The sequence below is a fragment of the Dipodomys ordii genome, unplaced genomic scaffold, assembly GCF_000151885.1.
Source record: "Dipodomys ordii isolate 6190 unplaced genomic scaffold, Dord_2.0 Scaffold137, whole genome shotgun sequence".
Classification (NCBI taxonomy): domain Eukaryota; kingdom Metazoa; phylum Chordata; class Mammalia; order Rodentia; family Heteromyidae; genus Dipodomys; species Dipodomys ordii.
This window is the reverse complement of record NW_012267353.1, coordinates 3,034,371-3,054,851: the sequence shown is the minus strand read 5'-3', so window position 1 is coordinate 3,054,851 and position 20,481 is coordinate 3,034,371. Positions and strand designations below refer to the sequence as shown.

Below are 20,481 nucleotides of genomic sequence, written 5' to 3'. Positions count from 1 at the left end.
CTCTTCAGCTCAAGGCTAGCACTCTACCACTTGAGCCACAGTGCCACTTTGGCTTTTTTCTTTTTGCTTATGTGGTGCTGAGGAATTGAACCCAGGGCCTCATACATGCAAGGCAAGCATTCTCCTACTGAGCTACCTTCCCAGCCCCCCAACCTACTTCTTTTTAAACCATAAATACTCTGGATATTAGAATACTCATTGTACCTGTTATCAGATGTGCCCACACTTATGTATAAGTTGTGTACTGTCTTCCTTTTGCTTTATTAAATAAACTTTCTTTGGTCTACCTTAAAGTATCTGAAAATTCTTTTTTTTGGTAACATCATGAACGAGATATCCAAGGGTCAGGTGGAAGTTTCTTTTCTTTGGATAACCAGTTCTTTTAAGCCTCTCCAATAATGGACCTCAACTCTCCTATGTACATCCTCCCTCATAGGTAGGATAACAAGTGTGTATCACCATACCTGGTGTTGTATTGTTGAATTTTTAATCCAGGCTGGTCTTGGATTGTGATTTTTTTCCCCCATTGCCCCATCTCTGCCTCCTAAACCTTTAGGATTACAGGCATGAACCACTATACTCACTATAACCTATATTTTTAACCACTTGAATTAGGGTTTATTGCAAACCTAACAAAAGCCAGGTGTCAATGGCTCATGCCTATAATCCCAGCTGCTCAAGAGGCTGAGATGCTGAGGACTGACGTTTGGGGCCAGAATAGGCAAACAAATCTGAGAGACTCATATGTCCAATTAACCACCACAAAGGCAGAACTGTAGGCTTGGCTCAAGGGTTAAAGCTCTACTCTGGAGTAAAAAGGCTGAGAGCTCCAGGCTTTGAGTTCAAACCCAGGCTGAGTTCAAGGTCCAAGCACAAAATAAAACACACAAAAGCCTAATGAAAGCCACATTCTCTAGAATTAGGAGCTATGTAAATATGCAGGACACATTTCTCAAAAACTCATAATAAGAACCTAGGCTTTATGGATCTTGAAACTCACATTATTTATGGGGAAGCAATCCTCTTTTATTATGATTTTAAATTTAGTTTTGATTTAGGTTGCAAACAAATGTAAAACATAGAAAGGACAAAATTACCTTCTGAAGCTAAGGAATTCTGGTATACAGGATAGTGTTTTTCCTTACAGAAACTCGTTCTATTAATATATCTTTCCTATAATATTGATTTTTCAAAATATTACAAGTAAGGTTATACCATTCACAGCTAAGCAACTTATTTTTCTCATTTAATAGTGTATTGGAAAAAATTAGACACCATATGTTTCTTTTTGTAGGCCCAAACTGATACTCAGACTCGGTACCTACCTGCTGCTTTTGTTCATTGGCTAGTGCTCTACTAACTGAGCAACAACTCCAATCCCATTATAATTCTTTTTTTTTTGGTCCAGTCGTGGGGCCTGAACTCTGGGCCTGGGAGCTGTCCCTAAGCTCTTCAGCTCAAGGCTAATACTCTAGCACTTGAGCTACAGCGCCACTTCCGGCTTTTTTCTTTTTGCTTTTGTGGTGCTGAAGAATCGAACCCAGGGCCTCAGGTATGCAAGACAAGCGCTCTACCACTGAGCTACTTTCCAGCCCCCCCATTATAATTCTTGTGTGAAAAATAATTTTGAGTTTTTCATTTCTATGCTTTGATCTAATTAGTCATTAGTTGATTTGAAACTTTTTTTTTTTTTTGGGTCCAGTCGTGGGGCCTGAACTCTGGGCATGGGCGCTGTCCCTCAGCTCTTCAGCTCAAGATTAGTGCTCGACCACTTGTGCCACAGCGCCACTTCTGGCTTTTTTTCTTTTTGCTTATGTGGTGCTGAGGAATTGAACTCAGGGCCTCAGGCATGCAAGGCAAGCACTCTACCACTGGGCCACCTTCCCAGCCCCCCCATTATAATTCTTGTGTGAAAAATAATTTTGAGTTTTTCATTTCTATGCTTTGATCTAATTAGTCATTACTTGATTTGAAACTTTTTTTGTCTGAAGCAGGACTCAGACTTGGTATCTGGCACTTTTGCTCACTAGCTTGAGATCTACCATTTAAGCCACACCTCCAACTATGAAATTAAACTATTTTTAGTGTATTCAAAATCAGCCATGTTAATTAGGCAGTATTTATTTTTTATTTTTATTTTTTATTGTAAAGGTGATATACAGATGGATTACTGTTACTTAAGTCAGATAATAAGTACCGCTTCCTTTGTTTTATCCCAGTAATATTTAAAGGTACACTGAGCCAGGTGATGGTGGCTCACACCTGTAATCCTAGCTACTCAGGAGGCCGAGATCTGAGGATTGAGGTTCGAAGCCAGCCCAGACAGGAAACACTGTGAGATTCTTATCACTAATTAACCACCTAAAAACCAGAAATGAAGTTGTGGCTCAAAGTGTTACAGTTCTACCCTTGAGCAAAAGCGCTCAGGGACAGCACCTAGATACTGCATTCAAGCCCCATGATGTACATACACACACACACACACACACACACACACACACACACTCACAAACACACACACACACATATAGAAAAAATTTTATTAAATTGAAAAAGAAAATTCCTTTTGTATTTATGATTTTTTACTTTTGTTAGTAGGCTTGTGTGTGCTAGGCAGGTGCTCTATTGGTGAGCTCTTTTTGCCTGGATGGAATGTTACCTGTGTCTTTTATGCTTCCTACTATAATTGGGATGAGAGGCATGTGTCCTACACCAAGAATCTTCCATCAAGATGAAATTTTGGGAACATTTTTTTGGCCTGCATTGGCCTGGAACATGATCCTGATTAATCTTCAGCACCCTGGCTAGCAAGGATGCAGGTATGGTCCAATGAGCCTTTATGTATTTGTGATTTTTGTTCAGAAGTTTGTTATTTTATTTTAGTAAGAAGAAAAAATATTTCTGTAGCCTCTAAGATATGGAAATTGACCACAAAGTAATGCAAATAATCCTTTTTTCTAAAACAGAAAACTCAATATTATATACCAACATGAGTCATTTATTTTTTATTTTTAGAACAGCTGAAAAACGGTTGACTGAGCTCCTGTCCTTCTCAGACAGGAAACACAGGTTGGCAAGGAAAATCTCTTCCAGTTATGGCCAAGGTCTACAGGCCAAGATAAGCCACTGACCCAGAGGCTAATTGCTTGAAATCCTGAAAGCTAGAAACCATTTGCTCTAGGCTTGAGAAGCCAGAGATTGCAGGGCACCGGTGGCTCACAGTGTAATCCTAGCTACTCAAGAGGCTGAAATGTGAGTATCAAAGTTCAAAGCCAGCCTGGGTAGGAAAGTTTGTGAGACTCTTATCTCCAATAAACTACTCAGAAAAAACTGGAAGTGATGCTGTGGTTCAAGTGGGTGAGCATTAGCTTTGAAAACAAAGAGGCTCAAAGACAGCGCCCAGGCTCTGAGTTCAAACCCCAGGCACTCTACATTGGAGATCAATTGCTTGAGGTTTTAATGGCAAATATCTACAGCATATGGACTTTTTAAATTCTTGGTTTCTGGTAGGGAGCAGAACCTACAGATAGCAGTTAACAGTGGTGGCTGTGACTTCCTACTGCAGTACTCCATACAGGTCTCAGGAACTGAGACCCTCAGTCCTATAGCAGCAAATATAGCTCCCAGACCTAGGTATTGGGAACCTCAGCCCTTAGCAGCTCTTAGGCCTGGGGAAGCCATACCTTTGGGCCTCCTCAAGCCATCAGGGCATGCAATTTCTCTTTCCTGGCTCTTTATAGCCTTCTAGTTTTCTTTAGTTTTTTTTTTTTTTTGGTCAGTCATGGGGCTTAAACTCAGGGCCTGGGCTCTTTTTCTGTTGCTCTACTACTTTGAGCCACATCTCCACACCCAGCTTTTTGCTGATTAACTGAAGGTAAGTGTCTCATGGACTTTTCTGCCTAGGGTGGCTTGCAACTGGGATCTTCAAATCTCAGCCTCCAGAGTAGCTAGCTAGGATCAACAGGGATGAGCCAGTGGGGGCTGGCTGTTGGACTGTTTTTTGACTCACCTTCACACTTGCTTAGTTCTGTTAAAACAAGAATCTTAAACAAAAACTTCACAGCTCTCAGTTTATTTCCTTCTCTACCTGTAATAATTTTACATTCTTCCCCAGTTTCCCTAAAGAACAACGGATGAAGTTAAATGATGTCGGTATTAATGTTATATATTCAGCGTGCTAAGTCCAGTCAAGACACAAGGGTAGTTCAGTTGTTCCACTGACACAGTTTGGTTCAGGTAAAACACTGTCTTTGCCTTTAGTGCAGACACAAAACAAAACACAACACAACAAAGAAAAAGGGTTGGGAGAGATAAAGGAGAATAATGAAAGGTGTTGACATCGATCAGGATACATTATACTCACAAACTGACGTGTTGCATTGAAATCCCTTTGTACAATTCTTTAAGATAATTAAAAAAATTGAAAAACAACACAAAATAAACAAAACAATCCCCTCTCCTCCCAAATAATTCAGCATGACACTTTTTGTTCACTGTAGCATAGAGGGGCAGTTGCATGTTTTCAATTACATGTTTTCTTTTTGTTTTTTTTTTTTTTTTGGGGGGGGGTTGGCTGCACTGTCCCTTCTAGCCTAGATCTATAGATCTCTTAGGAGTCAGGAAGCTGTATGATTTTCTGCGTCTCAATGTCTGATGCTACCTGGGTGTCAAAGTGGGAGAGTGACGAGGAGCCTGCCCGGTGCGACTGAAAATTGCCCCCCAAGACGTGGGTGATTCATGATGGTGGGCCCCGACTTACCGTTGGAAAAAAGGGGGAAATGTGAAGCACCTGGCGGGCCGCCAGAGGACTGGTTCGGTGGGCGGCGGCCACGCCCGGTGCGCAGCCGCAGGGGGCCGAGGATAAGACTCAAGAGTCGGCAGCGAGGTGCGCATTCCGCTTCTTCACGCCGCGGACCCCCGCCCCGCGCACGCGTCTCGCGAGCCTCCTCTCCGGCCTAGCCCTTCCCGCGAAGGCACCCCGGTCCCTGCGGGGCCACGCCCCTCCTCGCGCACGCTCTGTGGGATCCGCGCGCTGGAGCCCGCCAGCCAGGGCGTGCGGTGGGCGGGGCGCCGCGCTGACGTTGCCTGGGATGCGGGCCGGTTCCGCCGCCGCCTCCGCCTCCGCCTCCGCCTCCGCCGCCTGCGCCGCTCCTGCCCACCGGGGTTTGTATGAAAACACCCGGCGGCGGGCGGCGAGAGCTCCGCGGCGCGCCCGGAGAGCAGCCGTCGGCGGGTGCTGCGGGCACGGAGTTGGTTGCCGGGTCTCTCCTGGTGGCCCAGCGCAGTCCCCGCTAGCGCCCTGTCTGCAGCCGGTGAGCGTCCCTCAGCGGTCCGCGCCTCTGCCCGCAGCCCCTCGGCTGTCCGGCCGCAGACGCGGGCGGCGGTGGGCTGTGGGGGAGAGCGATCCCCGGGCCCCGCAGCCCCTCACCGGACGGGCCGTGTGACGCGCTTGTGGCGGGGTGGGAGGCGGGCTGTGTCTGGGAGGAACACTGTCCCGGCCCGGGCCTCTGGTCCCTCCTAACCCCCTCCGCGTCCCCCTCGCCCCCCCTGCCGCCGGCTCCGGCCGTCCGCGCCTGTTCGCGCCGGTCCGCTCCCCGGTTTCCGGCCGAGGCGGTGTTGTGGCCTGAGCGCGTGTCTCCGCATCGCCCCGCGCACCTCGCCGAGGGGCGGTGTCGAGCGCCGCCCTTCCCGTCCCCCACCCGGGTGCGCGGTGAGCCCTGCCTGGCGGCCCAGTGCCTGCCTGGCGGGCGGGGTTGGTGTGGTCGGCGGCCGTCCTGTTGCTGCGTGGTTTGCACACAAGTGTGTTTTCTGTTTACAACTGAGCCCTATGGCTTGGCTTGGAACCCGAGTGAGGTCCCTGTAGGGTGACAGTGCGGGGGGTGCGGGTTCTCAGGTGCTAGTGTCCAGGGCTTGGGGCGAGCCCTGCGCAAAGCTTGCTAGGCCGGGGACTGGGGGCTGGTGGGGCGGGGAGGGGGGGCTTTTCTTCTGTGTGAGCTCTAAACCTCTTAGCAGCAGGAGGGCTTTGGGTGGGTGCGGTTGCTTTTCTGGCCATCTTTACAGAATGGAATTTTTTTATAGCAATATTTTATTGTGCTTAAGTGATTACATACATTTCACAGATTTCACAGTATTGTGAGGTAGTGATACATAAAATCACAAACAATGGATTTTTTGGAAAAATATCACAGTGTTACTGATGTAAATGTTGATATTTTTATAATTTCAAGCGCATTTTCCCTTTTTATTCTGACTAAATAGCTTGCTCAAGCCTCTGAAGGTAATACCGGAAATCTTTAGCAGGAGAGTATTTGTCCTTTTTTTCTTCTTTTTATTCCGTTTACAGTTGTAGAGGTATTATATTCTAATAACGACAGATCGTACTTAGGACTTTGGGCAGCTTAATGATTCTTGTCACATAAATCTGTATATTGTTTTGTGTATAATATTTACATAAATCTCGATTTATAAATGGAGATAGTCTTTGAATTGCCAACCTCTGAATTCTTAACTCCTTCCTTCCTTCACGCTCCCCCCTCCCCCCGTTTTTCTTTCTTTCTTGTAGCCAGAAAGTTATTTTTACAATCATGTTGTGGAATGTTTTCAGCTTAGTAGACCAAAAAAGAAATAATTTATTTAAAGCACTTTAAATGGCATGTACTTTACAACATGTGCCAAGTGTTAAAACCAATGCAAGCTCTGGAAGATCTGCAAGTGTTTCCATGCAGGATTGTAGTGGGATAATTAGTGCTGCCTCATTGATCCCTCATGTCTCATCCTAACGGTAGAAAATTCTAAAGACCTTTGCGATTCATCATTACATTATTTTGAGTCAGACTCTATGGTGAAGTTACAGGTTCATTGTTAGTGACCTCAAAACTCTGCCTTGGATTCATTCATCCCATATCAGAACTGCAGTGTGAGTTGAACTCGAAAACAGAGGAATAGACAGTTATCTTTGTGTTTGATCAGCATTGGAAAACAATGAAATCATTATTATTATTTTTTTGTGGGTCAAGGGGCTTGAACTCTGGGCCTGGGTGCTGTCCCTAAGCTCTTCAGCTCAAGGCTAGCGCTCTATCACTTGAGCCACTGCACCTCTTCTGGCTTATGTGGTGCTGAGGAATCGAACCCAGGGCCTCATGCACGCAAGGCAAGCAGTCTACCACTGAACCATCTTCCCAGCCCTTGATACTTATTTATAAAGCTTTCCCATTAGGCTTGAATTGAGGCAATCTCTTTAGAGTGAAGTCTGGCTAGACTAGTGTGTTATAATGATTTATCTTTATTAGTAAAAATAAAAGAATGTCCAAGCTTTATAAAAATCTCAAATTTGAATTCTACAGTTTGGATTTTGTTTTTAATTTTTTTTTCTTCCCTGGTCCTGGGGCTTGAACTCTGGGCGCTGCCCCTGAGCTGCTTTTGCTCAGGCTAGCACTCTATCACTTGAGCCACAGTGCTACTTCTGTCTTTTTTTTTCGGAGATAAGAGTCTCACAGACTTCCTTTCTTTCTTTTTTTCTTCTTTTTGTCGGTCTTGGGGCCTGAACTCGGCCTGGGTGCTGTCCTTCAACTCTTCAGCACAAGGTTAGCGCTCTACCACTTGAGCCACAGTGCCACTTTTGGCGTTTTCTGCTGATGCGGTGCTAAGGAATCGAACCCAGAGCCTCATGCATGCAAGGAAAACACTACCACTGAGCTACCTTCCCAGCCTCTCACAGACTTTTTTACCTGGGCTGACTTTAATTGGAGCCTCCCGAAATAGCTAGGATTATAGGTTTGAGCCACTGATGCCTGGCTTTGGATTTTGTTTTTAAACCTTCTCCACAGTATTCATTTTGAAAATATATTGTTCTTGCCTGAAGTGTCTCAGTACCTGGAAGTTGAGTTGAGATAAATAATTAGTAAATGTGCAGAGAGTGCTTTGCAAGTTGAGAACTTCTGTCAGGCAATGTATATCAGTGCAAACAATAAAATTGTCTAGTGTGAGCTTACACCTGTAATCCTAGCTACTCAGGAGGCTGGGATCTGAGGATTGGGGTTGAAAGGCATACTGGGAAGGAAAGGCCCTGAGACTTATTGGCAATAAAAACCACTCAGAAAACCGGAAGTGGTGCTGTAGCTCAAGTGGTAGAGCACTATCCTTGAGCTGAAGAACTGAGGGATAGTGCCCAGGCCCAGAGGTCAAGCCCCATGACTGACCAAACAAAAAAAAAGAAAAAAGTAAAATTGTCTAGGGTGGGCACTGACTTTTTTGTGTGCTGGTGTTGGGGCCTATACTCATGGTGGGCACTAAACTTTAAACTTCATGTATTGTTAATGGTTACTGTCCTGTGTACTGCAGTGTAATGGCTAAGGAGTTGGGGCATGAGCCAGATTGACTCTGGGGAAGATACTTAATCTCTTTGTGCCTTGATTTTCTAGACTTTAAAACTGGGGATAATGTGTTAACCCTTAAGGTGAACTCAAATTTGTGTTAATTCATAGAAAAATTGTTTATACCTCAGTGCCTTAGATGTAATTAGTGCTCAGTAAGTATCATTACCACTACATATTTTCTTTAGTCTTCCAGAGGCCTATTAGGCTGAAAAAAATTGGGCAGACCTGTGTTAGTACAGACTTAATTTTGCCATGACACATTTTCTCCTTTGAGGCTGAGGGGTTAGTTTCACTGTCCTGCCTTGGATGCATATAAATCAGTTTTAAATAGAACAGCTAGCTCCTGAGCTGGGTGCTCTGGGATGTTGCTAGCTGCTGAAGTATCCTTGCATGTCCCTCTGACAGAACCTTGGATTGACTCCTTCCTAGTAGTGGTGGCTGCTATTTTAATCACTATTTTTGAGTTTGCTATTGGGTATTACCTTTTGTCCTATGCTGCTACCAGAATTATTATCTATATTAATGGGATATATGTTTATCTGATAAGAACATCATATGGTGCTTTCAATATATGCAAATTGTATTTTGTTTTTTTTTTGGGGGGGTCCGGTCGTGGGTCCTGAACTCTAGGCCTGGGCGCTGTCCCTCAACTCTTCAGCTCAAGGCTAGCATTCTACCACTTGAGCCACAGCACCACTTGCGGTTTTTTTCTTATGTGGTGCTGAGGAATCGAACCCAGGGCCTCGAGCAAGCAAGGGAAGTGCTCTACCACTGAGCCACCTTCCCAGCCCCGCAAATTGTTTTTATCATGGTTTGTTTTCTTGTTTATTGATACTGTAAGTGTGTGTGTGGGGGGGATTGATTTGACATTGTGCTTATCTTCAGCTTTCACGTGATTTTCCTAGGAAAGATTTTTCTTTCAGTTAATGATTTTATGTGCTTCTTCTTGGTTTACAGTGTTCAACTATGACTTGAATTTTTTTTTTTTGTGGTGGTCCTGGGGCTTAAACTCACGGACTGGCACCTGTCCCTGAGCTTTTTTCCTCAAGAGTAGTGTGCTCACTTCAGGCTCTTCTGTGATTAATTGTAGAATCTCACAGACTTTCCTGCCCAGGTTAGCTTCAAACCATGATCCTTAGATCTCAGTCTCCTGAGTACTTAGAATTATAGGCATGAGCCACTAGTACCTGGCTATAAGTTGAGTATCTTTATCTTATATGTCCATAGCCAGAGGCATTTCAGATTTCAAACTTTTTTAAAATTCTGGAATATTTGCATGTACACAATTAGATAAATTGGGGATGGTACTCAAAGTGTAAATATGACATTCATTTGCATTTTTTTTTTTTTTTGGGTCTGGTCGTGGGGCCTGAACCCTGGGCCTGGGCACTGTCCCTCATCTCTTCAGCTCAAGGTAGCGCTCTACCACTTGAGCCACAGCGCCACTTCTGGCTTTTTTCTTTTTGCTTATGTGGTGCTGAGGAAATCAAACCCAGGGCCTCATGCATGCAAAGCAAGTGCTCTACCACTGAGCCACCTTCCCAGCCCTCATTTGCATTTTCTATATCCCTTATATACATAGGTCAAAGATTATTAAATGTGACATTGTTTTCAATACATTGAAGGTCAGTTATCTGTGAATTCTATACATGTGATGTCATACTGGTCAAAGTTTTAGATTTTGGTATTTTGGAATAAGATTTTTAGATCAAGTGATAGCTGCATGAGTACTCCATATGATTTTGTGTTTGTTTTTGTTTTCTTCAAAATTTTGGAATTTGAACTGAGGACTGCACTTGCTAAGACAGGCACTCTGTTACTTAAGATATGCCTCTGGCCCCCATTCTATTTTTTTTTTTTTTGGTCCAGTAGTGGGGCCTGACCTCTGGGCTTGGGTGCTGTCCCTCAGCTCTTCAGCTCAAGGCTAGCGCTCTACCACTTGAGCCACAGCGCCACTTCCGGCTTTTTTGCTTTTGCTTATGTGGTGCTGAGGAATCGAACCCAGGGCCTCATGCATGCCAGGCAAGCGCTCTACCACTGAGCCACCTTCCCAGCCCAAATATTCCCAAACATATTCTTTTTTTTTGTTGGTAGTCGGGCTTGAACTCTGGGCCTGAGCACTGTGTCTCAGCTCTTAAGTTCAAGGCTAGCACTCTACCACTTGTGCTACAGCACTACTTCCAGGCCCCCATTCTAATATTTCGTATTTCAGCATCTGTCACTCTCAAAAAGTTATTGAGGAGGGAAGCTTAGATTGGAAGGATTCAAGGCAGAACAGAGACCTCCATCCCAAACAATAAAAAGCTGGGTGTGATGCTGGCTGCAATTGCTCACACCTATAATCCTAGCAACTCAGAAGGCTGAGATCTGAAGGTTCTCATTTCGAAGTCCCTGAGACTCTTCATCTACAATTAACTACCAAAAAGCTGGAAGTGAAACTGTGACTCAAGTGTAGAGACCCCTGAGTAAAAAAAAGATCAGGAACAGTGCTCAGGTTTAGAGTTCAAGCTCGAGGACCAGTACAGACAAAAACAAAAATAAATATAGGATAATCTTATCTGCTGAACTGAAAAGCTCAAAAACCATGTACAAATGACCATATAAGAAAATGCTAGGGCTGGGAAGGTGGCTCAGTGGTAGAGCGCTTGCCTGGCATGCCTGAGGCCCTGGGTTCGATTCCTGAGCACCACATAAGCAAAAAGGAAAAAAGCCAGAAGTGGCTCTGTGACTCAAGTGGTAGAGCGCTAGCCTTGAGCTGAAATGCTGAGGGACAGCACCCAGGCCCAGAGTTTAGGCCCCACAACTGGACCCAGGAAAAAAAAAAAAAAAAGAAAATGCTAGGGCTGGGAAGGTGGCTCAGTGGTAGAGCGCTTGCCTTGCAAAAAAACAATGCTAAAGGAAATGAACCCCAATATGGGCAAGAGGTCTGTCTTTATTGTTATTGTTTATCTTTAGTTGTTTCCTCTGTATGGTTTTTTTTTTTTTTTTTTTTTGGGTCCGGTCATGGGGCCTGAACTCTGGACCTGGGCGCTGTCCCTCAGCTCTTCAGCTCAAGGCTAACACTCTACCACTTGAGCCACAGCGCCACTTCCGGCTTTTTTCTTTTTGCTTATGTGGTGCTGAGGAATCAAACCCAGGGCCTCAGGCATGCAAGGCAAGCGCTCTATCACGGAGCCACCTTCCGAGCCCCCTCCTTTGTATGTTCTTTCCCCTATGGCATATCCCCTGTTAATTGTACTCGATTTTGTTACCCTGCATCTTGTATATACATATGTCTAATCTACAGAGGGGAAGGGGAATAACAAAATGCTGAAACAAGGACAAAGGATGACCCATTGCAACAAAGATAGCCACAGGACAGTATATTGGAAACAAACTTTACAACTTCCAGAGGCGAGGGGGTGGGGGTAGGACTGTGGGAGGTGGGGATGGAAGGGATAGTGGGACAATAACAAGGAAGGGAAGGGGTAACACTGATGGACAAGTAACATAACTAACCCCTGTGTACAACACCTTAACAATAAAATTAATAAACAACAATAAAATTAAAAACAAAAAAAATAAAGCTAGGTGTGGATGTAAGCACCTGTCTTTCTAGCTATTTTACTTGGAAAGTGCATAATGAGAGGATTGTGCTCCAGCCAGGCTTTGTGAAAACACAAGATCCTGTTTGAAAACTAGTAAAAGCAAAGAGTGCTGGATGCATGATTTAAGCAATAGAGTGCCTGTCTGAAAGCCTTGAGTTGAAAACAAACCCTACCTTCTTCCTTTAGATTATTGAAGAACTTCCTCAAATTTTTTGTGAATTATTTTTACTATATTATAAATGAAAAGTTGATTTTCTGTTCTTCTTAAAATGGTTATTATTGAACTATGGCATGCTAATGTAAATAATATGTTTTTAATGAGTAACAACTTTTATCAAGCAAGAAGTAACATAATGAAAAGCAACAGTTTTATGTTTGGTCAGTTTTTTTTCTTTTTGTTTCTCTCCCCCACTACCTGTGATTTTTTTTTTTTGTGTTGTTGCTCTGGATGGGATTCACATACTAGATAACATGAGCTACATCTCCAACTCTCATTTTTGTAAATTTTTGTACAAATGGTGATTATTTTAACCATTTTATTCATTTTTTTGCTTCTGCTTTCTGTCTAATGCAGTATGTTGAAATTTGTATACGTAAAGAAAATCCAGCTGCATGAAGATAATGGTTGGAAAAGGGAAGATCTTATTAATAGCCCTTTCAGACAATTGCATGTTCTTGTTAGATAATTCATGATTCCCCCCCCCCATGGTTTTATATTCAAATCGATGGGTCTAAAATTTGAATAGATCTTATATTGAATTTGTAACATCATTCCTTGGTCATTTAAAAATATTTGTTCAGTGAATATCCATGACTGAACTTGTAACATAATTCTGTGGGTCATTTGAAAATATTAGTTCAGTTAGTTATGAACATTTTCCAAATGTTGACATATTTCATTATATGGTACTCAAGAAAGTACGTTTGTTTCTGTTACTGCCCATCCCATTACAGATTACTGAGAAGCTTGCCAGGTTTAGACATGATAGTGGATATGAATTTTCTCAAGTTCTGATGTTTGTTTAAAAACTCATGTTTTGCTAGGAATTGGTGGTTCATGCCTGTAATCCTAGCTGTTGAGTAGGTTGGGATCTGAAGATTGCTGTTCAAAGCCAGCCCAGGCAGTAATGTCCATGAAACTCATCTGCAATAGGGAGACTTCTTCAGAAAAAGCTGGAGGTGTCGCTGTGGCTCAAGTGGTAGAGAGCTAGCCTTAAGCCAGATGAAGCTCAGGGACATCACCCCGGCCCTGAATTCAAGCTCTAGGACTATTTTGTGCGTGTGTGTGTGCGTGCGTGCATGTGCACACACACACACACAACATGCACACACACAGTACTTAGGTTTTGTTATTGGCAACAAAAATGACTGCCAGTTGTTTCCTTGAAGCAACAGGCAGATTTCCTTTGTTCCTTTCTGAGAAAAACCACTAGAATACCCACATTTCAACAAGCAGAGTATTTTAGACATTCTTTCATAATAGTGATTGTTGAAGAAAAAGAAGAGGCTAATTCAAACTCTGAATTCAGTTAGGGAAGTATTTTTCCTTTAGGCACCCATCACCTATTAGAATTTAGTATAAGGCTGAAATGTTTCATGCATATGTTTCATCTTGTCATGTAGAATATTAAAAGGATGTAACTTCGATGGTTGAGACAATATATTATTTAAAGACATACTGATGTGAAAGCTTCTGTTTTTTTCTTTATAAATGATTATGCTTGAGGGTGAAAAATATAGTTTGAGATTTATTACAAACTATTGAGAGGATCATGGTTCCTGGTCAGTCTGGCAAAAAGTTATTAATATTCCATCTTAACAAACAAGCTGAGGTGGTGGTATAGGGCTGTATTCCCAGCTACCTGGAAGGCATAGGTGGGAGGTACTCAATAAACATAGGTTCTGGGCAGAAAAAGGGAGATCCTCTCTGAAAAATAACAGCAAAAGGCTCTATGGAGGTTTTCCAAATGTAATGCTTTTCCAAATGTAAGCTGTTAGGTTATATTACTGTACCTTGTTTTAATATACCAGTAATTTAAAATTTAAATTTAATATTACAAAATAGTTTTGATTTGTGCTTCCCTTCCTCCCTCCCCACCAAGAGTGTCCAGATGTCCAGATTGCTGAAGTCAATGGAACACACTTGGAGAACTACTGGATTGGAGAACTACTGGGTTTAAGTCATAAAGAGAATTCTACAAAACTTTGATTAAGAAGGGTAGTCTCCAGTCTGTTATTTGTTTTTGTTCTTGTGTTTATTTTTATGATAGTACTAAGGTTGGAACTCTGGTCTTTGGGCTCTGGTTTAGCCTTTTCCCTCAAGGCTGGTATTCTACGAATTGAACCACACCTTTGCTTCTGTCATTTGATGGTTCAAATGAGTCTCAGATTAGTCTGCCTGGATTGGCTTCCAGCAGTGATCTCAGATTCTTCAGATCCTGAATAGCTAGGATTACAGATGTGAGCCACTAACACCTGGCTTCTGATATATTTTTAACTAAGACTTTAGAGTCATAATAAAGGCCTTATTAAAAAAATTAAGCATCACAAAACTTATTCATAGAAAGTTGAGGGATTTCTTAATGATTATAGTCAGTTGCTGATGCTGAAGTACTGCAATCTTTTTTTACAGTCTAATTTCATTTACAATATAAAATGATAACATAAAAATAAAGATCAGATTTGGTACTCCATTTCTATTTGCATTCAAGTCTAGCTTTTTGAGAGTTTGAGTCTAAATAGTGAAGCACAGTGTGGCAAGCTTAATATCCAGCTTATAAACTAGAAAAGAACAACTTGGTTTACCTTCATAATCGCTGTTGATTTCTTACTTCATGCTAAGGATGAACCATGCTACAGTTATGGGGAAAGTGAGTTAAGGTTATGAAACATACATGGCTGTGGGTTTTGTTGTGAATAAAAGCTATAATAATAAAAGATATTGCATTAAATCAACTAATGCTGCTCTAAAGGCAAAATGAGCCAAATAAGAGTGAGTACCATTGCTTGGGGACATGCTTTCCAGTTGTTCTTTTTTTTTTTTTTTTTTTTGGGTCCGGTTGTGGGGCCTGAACTCTGGGCCTGGGCGCTGTCCCTCAGCTCTTCAGCTCAAGGCTAGTACTCTACCACTTGAGCCACAGCGCCACTTCCGGCTTTTTTCTTTTTGCTTATGTGGTGCTGAGGAATCGAACCCAGGGCCTCAGGCATGCAAGGCAAGCACTCTACCACTGAGCCACCTTCCCAGCCCCTCCAATTGTTCTTTTTTGTTTTGTTTTGTTTTTTTTTTGGCTGTGGGGCTTGAACTATGGGCCTGAGCTCTGTCTCTGAGTTCTTCAGCTCAAGGCTACTGCACTACCACTTTGAGCCGCTGGTTTTCTGGTGATTAGTTGGAGATAAGAGTCTCATTGACTTTCCAGCCTGGTCTGGCTTTGAACCTCGCTCCTCAGATCTCAGCCTCCTGTGTTGCTAGGATTACAGGCTTGAGCCACCAGCATCCGGCTCCAGTTGTTCTGAAGGACATGTTATACTATGGAAGAGGTTATGTAAACTTTCATACTTCACAGAATAATTGAAATCAATCCATTACGTATTACATTAATGGAAGCACTGGTAGGCTTCAAATACTGTATGTAGTAATAACACTAGCTAATGTTGAAGGCTAGCTAGAAGGCTGAAAAACTTTGTGATAAATTCCAAGCAATTAATCTGTTAGTCTCAGGAATGTTTGGGCAGGTATAGAAGTTAAGGTAATTGGCTATAGATGGCTTAAGATAGCCCAAGATAATTGTGGCTCTTTATATACTGTCTCTCAACTATCATTGTGTCCTAGTCAGTCTAGAGTGGCTCCAACTTTATCAGATCAGAATCTTTAATACAGATAACATCTTTCAAGGATCTCACATTTACAGTAGAATACTGTTAGAATAATCTGGAGACTTCCTGCATATAGTAGAGTTTAGTGACTAAATAGAATATTATTACTTTTTGAGAAACGGCGTCACTGTGTAGCTAAGGCTGGCTTCCCACTTTAGATTCTCAGCAATAGCTGGGACTTCAGGTATGTACTACCTGGCCAGATATTTTGTCAGCAATATTTAAAATTTATTAGTGTATAATAGACACACTTTCTAGGTTTTCTTTTTCATTGGTGAGAACTACTTTCATTTTAAATTCATCCCATTTTAATGTTTATTTACATATTGATATGTTTTTCCCAGTTTTAAACATAAGGTTCATATTTTGATTTAATAATTATTAATATTATAAACTATGAATAAGATGTACCCTTTCAATTTTTTGAAGTATTGGAGTTTGAACTTAGGGCTTTGCAATTTCTATACCTGTGTTCTTCCATTTGAGGCATAATCTCCAATCCTTTTTTGCTTTAGTTGTTTTTCAGATAGGATCTTCCATTTTTTTGTTTGGTGCCTCAATATTTAGATCCTCCTACCTAAGCCTCCTAGAATCTGGGATCACCAGATCACCACCACACAAAGCTGGTTTGTTGAGATGGTGTTTCACTCCTTTGCATCAAACTGCTATCATCTAGATCTCTACATCTTTTTTTTTTTTGTCGGTTGTGGGGCTTGAACTCTGGGCCTGGGCGCTGTCCCTCAGCTCTTCAGTTCAAGGCGAGTGCTCTACCACTTGAGCTACAACGCCACTTCCGGTTTTCTGGTGGTTTATTGGAGATAGGAGTCTCACGGTCTCTCCTGCCCAGGCTGGCTTTGAACCGCGATCCTCAGATCTCAGCCTCCTGAGTAGCTAGGATTACAGGCGTGAGCCACCAGCGCCCGGCTAGATCTCTACATCTTGGAAGCTGGGATTATAGGTGTGAGCTAGCATGTACACCCATTTTAACCTCTTTAATTCATGTAATTAGTTCAGTGGTGTCATATATATCCATATTATTATGGAGTTATTACTACCATTCATCTCCAGATTTTCTTTCTTTTTCCTAAACCAAAACTTCTCTATCTGTTAACACTGACCCTCTCCCCCTACCTCATCTAACCCCTAGCGAGAGTCATTGTTCTTTCCATCTCAATGAGTTTGACTACTTTAAGTATATTATATGAGTGCAATCCTGTGTGCTTAGTCTTTGTGTGCCTCAGTTGTTTCATTTAGCATAATTTCTTCCATTTTTAAGACAATCATTATGTTGCATGTCTATACCACATTTTGTTTAGCCATTTATCTGTCAATGTACATTTGGACCAGTTCTGCTATTTGCTATGAATGTAGATGTACAATTAACACTTCTAGACCTTGTTTTCAGTTTGGTATATATTCAGAAGTGAAATTTCTGGGTCATGTGGGTGATGATATTTTTAAATTTTTGGAGGAACTTCTGTACTGTTTTCTAAAGCACCTATACCACATATATATACATATATATATGTGTGTGTGTGTATATATCACATATACACATATTCCTGCCAACAGCAGTTTTTTTTTTTTTTTTTTTTTCGGTCGTGGGGCTTGAACTCTGGGCTTGGGCGCTGTCCCTGTGCTCTTCAGCTCAAGGTGAGTGCTCTACTGCTTGAGCCACAGAGCCACTTCCGGTTTCCTAGTGGTTTATTGGAGATAAGAGTTTCACAGACTTTCTTGCCGGGGTGGGGTGGCTTTGAACTGGGATCCTCAGATCTCAGCCTCCTGAGTAGCTAGGATTACAGGCATTAGCCATTGGCGCCCAGCGAGAATTTTTTTTTTTTATCAGTGATCATTAGGAATATTAGTCTATGGTTTTCTTAAGGTCTTTCTTTGGCTGACAAAAGATACTGCTTTTGTTTCCTAGCTTTCCTGGTAGAACCATCTTCAACTGCATGCTTTCCCTAGTTGCCCACACTTCACCAAGAATAATTCTAGTGTTTGATGGTGAAAGTGATCATTGTTCATTAGGATAATGTTTTATAGAAGTTATTTATCAGTAGAAACTGCCTAATGACATTTTTCAGGGAGGTACATTTGTAATGTTAGCTACTCAGCAAACTGAGATGGTTTCATGAGACTCTTAACTCCAATGAACAAGGGAAAGACAGGAAGTAGAGATGTGACTTAAGTGATAGAGCTTCATCCCTGAGTAAAAAAGCAAAGTTAGAGCCTGAGTTCAGGCCCCAGTACTACCATTTAAAAAAAAAAAAGGTAAGCAGGTACTACTTGAAATATTAAATATGATTTTTTTTGGTTGGTGTGGGGCCTGAGCCCCACTTGAGCACAACCTCAGCTCTTCAGCTCAAGGCTAGTGCTCTACCACTTGAGCCACAGCGCCACTTCCGGCTTTTTCTTTATGTGGTGCTGAGGAATCGAACCCAGGGCCTCAGGCATGCAAGGCAAGCACTCTACCACTGAGCCACCTTCCGAACCCCCCTCCCCCCTTAATATCTTGAGGAAATAAAAGTGCTGATTATGGTTGCTTTTGTAAGTCATTTGTGGAGATAAGATGGTAAGGGTCTGAGGTAGATTAGATTGTAAGATTGATGTATGTAGTTTAATGGCACTTGTATTGAACATTTGAAAGTTTAGAGAAAATAATTTTTCCTTTAAGAATTGATTTGAATGTGTAACGACTTAGGAATAGCAGTTTTCAAAACTTTTATTCCATTTGGGCTGCTATAGTAAAACTTAGCAAACTGGGTAGCTTATAAACAACAGAAATTTTTGCTCATAGTTCTAGAGATGGGCAAGTCTAATATGAAGGCACTAATAGTTTCTGTATTTGGTTAGGGCCAGTTTCCTGCTTCATAGATGGAAGGGGCAAGCTAGCTCTCAGGAGTTTCTTCTAAAAGGATACTAATTACTATATACCTGAGGATGCCACCCTCATGACCTAATTAGGTCTCCCAAAGACTCTTCTCTGAACACTTTGTGATTAAGATATCATCACATGAGTTTAGAAGGGACATTGCCATTTAGTCCATGGTATAAGTATTCATTTATTTTTATATCATGTGTTAGATGTCAGTGAGTGTTATGGAGGAAGGCACAGTAGGTAAGTGATGATGGGTATACTAGGATCCAGGTGTGGCTCATAGTATGAAAGGGGATGCTTGTGATGGGCTGCATTGGAAAGATGATAATTGAGCAAAGAAAGATAGAAGTAGTCATTGCAATGTTTGGCAGATGAGTAGTAGTTCAGGCCAAAGAAACAGCTTGAACAGACACCAAGGTGAGAGAGTGAACCCTCGCATATTGGAGGAAAGCCAGGAAGCTCAGCAAGCATGTCTATAGAGTCAGCCAGTGGAGTTGTAAGTAGGGGCTAAGGTAAGTGAGGTGATGATTAGAGGTAGGTGTTCCTTTAAACCATTGAAATGGACAGCACTGTAGGGCTGTAAGGTGAGTGGTGACAAGATTTTCACCATGGTTACTTTTTCTCCTTCTTCTGAGGGTTTAAAAGACTCAGCACTGGTGGCTCACGCCTGTAATCCTAGCTACTCAGGAGGCTGAGATCTGAGGATCACGGTTCAAAGCCAGGAAAGTCCATGAAACTCTTATCTCCAATAAACCACCAGAAAACTGGAAGTGGCACTGTGGCTCAAGTGGTAGAGCGCTAGCCTTGAGCTGAGGAGCTGAGGGACAGTGCCCAAGCCCAGAGTTCAAGACCCATGACTGACCAAAAAAAAAAAAAAAAGACTTAGGTAGGCCAAGTGCCAGTGGTTTATGCCTATGCTACTCAGGAGGCTGAGATCTCAAGCCAGTCCAGGAAGGAAAGTCCATGAGACTCATCTCCAGTAAACTACCATAAATGCCACAAGTGGAGCTGTGGTTCAAGTGGTAGAGTGCTTGGTAGAGTGCTATCCTTGAGCAAAAGAAGCTCAGGGGCAGCACCCAGTCTTTGAGTTCAAGCTACAGTATACACACACACTTGAGCAAAAGCAGCTCGGGGTAGCACCCAATCCTTGAGTTCAAGCTACAACACACACACACACACACACACACACACACACACACACACACACACACGAGCAAAAACAGCTCAGGGGTAGCACCCAGTCCTTGAGTTCAAGCTACAACATACACACACACTTGAGCAAAAGCAGCTCAGGGGTAGCACCCAGTCCTTGAGTTCAAGCTACAACACACACACACACACTTGAGCAAAAGCAGCTCAGGGGTAGCATTCAGTCCTTGAGTTCAAGCTACAACACACACACTTGAGCAAAAGCAGCTCAGGGGTAGCACCCAGTCCTTGAGTTCAAGCTACAACACACACACACACACACACTTGAGCAAAAGCAGCTCAGGGGTAGCAGTCCTTGAGTTCAAGCTACAACATTATGCACACACACACACACACACACACACACACACACACACACGAGCAAAAGCAGCTCAGGGGTAGCACTCAGTCCTTGAGTTCAAGCTACAACATACACACACACTTGAGCAAAAGCAGCTCAGGGGTAGCACCCAGTCCTTGAGTTCAAGGTACAACATACACACACACTTGAGCAAAAGCAGCTCAGGGGTAGCACCCAGTTCTTGAGTTCAAGCTACAACACACACACACACACACACAC

The 20,481-nt window shown here is 42.6% G+C and overlaps 2 protein-coding genes across 2 annotated transcripts in view; one reads left to right on the top strand and one right to left on the bottom strand.

Moving 5' to 3' along the window:
• The window catches only part of LOC105996831 (cytosolic carboxypeptidase 1-like), a 38,711-nt gene extending 33,818 nt beyond the window's left edge, over positions 1-4,893 (bottom strand). The window contains exons 1-2 of the mRNA XM_013031060.1: positions 4,760-4,893; positions 4,010-4,119 (exon numbers count right to left, since the gene is read on the bottom strand). Of these exons, the coding sequence (XP_012886514.1) occupies positions 4,010-4,119; positions 4,760-4,893 (244 nt within the window). The remainder of the gene's footprint in view (positions 1-4,009; positions 4,120-4,759) is intronic.
• Positions 4,894-5,090: 197 nt separating this feature from the next.
• Agtpbp1 (ATP/GTP binding protein 1) overlaps positions 5,091-20,481 on the top strand; it is a 174,953-nt gene continuing 159,562 nt past the window's right edge. The window contains 2 exon segments of the mRNA XM_013031059.1: positions 5,091-5,156; positions 5,158-5,312. Of these exon segments, the coding sequence (XP_012886513.1) occupies positions 5,091-5,156; positions 5,158-5,312 (221 nt within the window).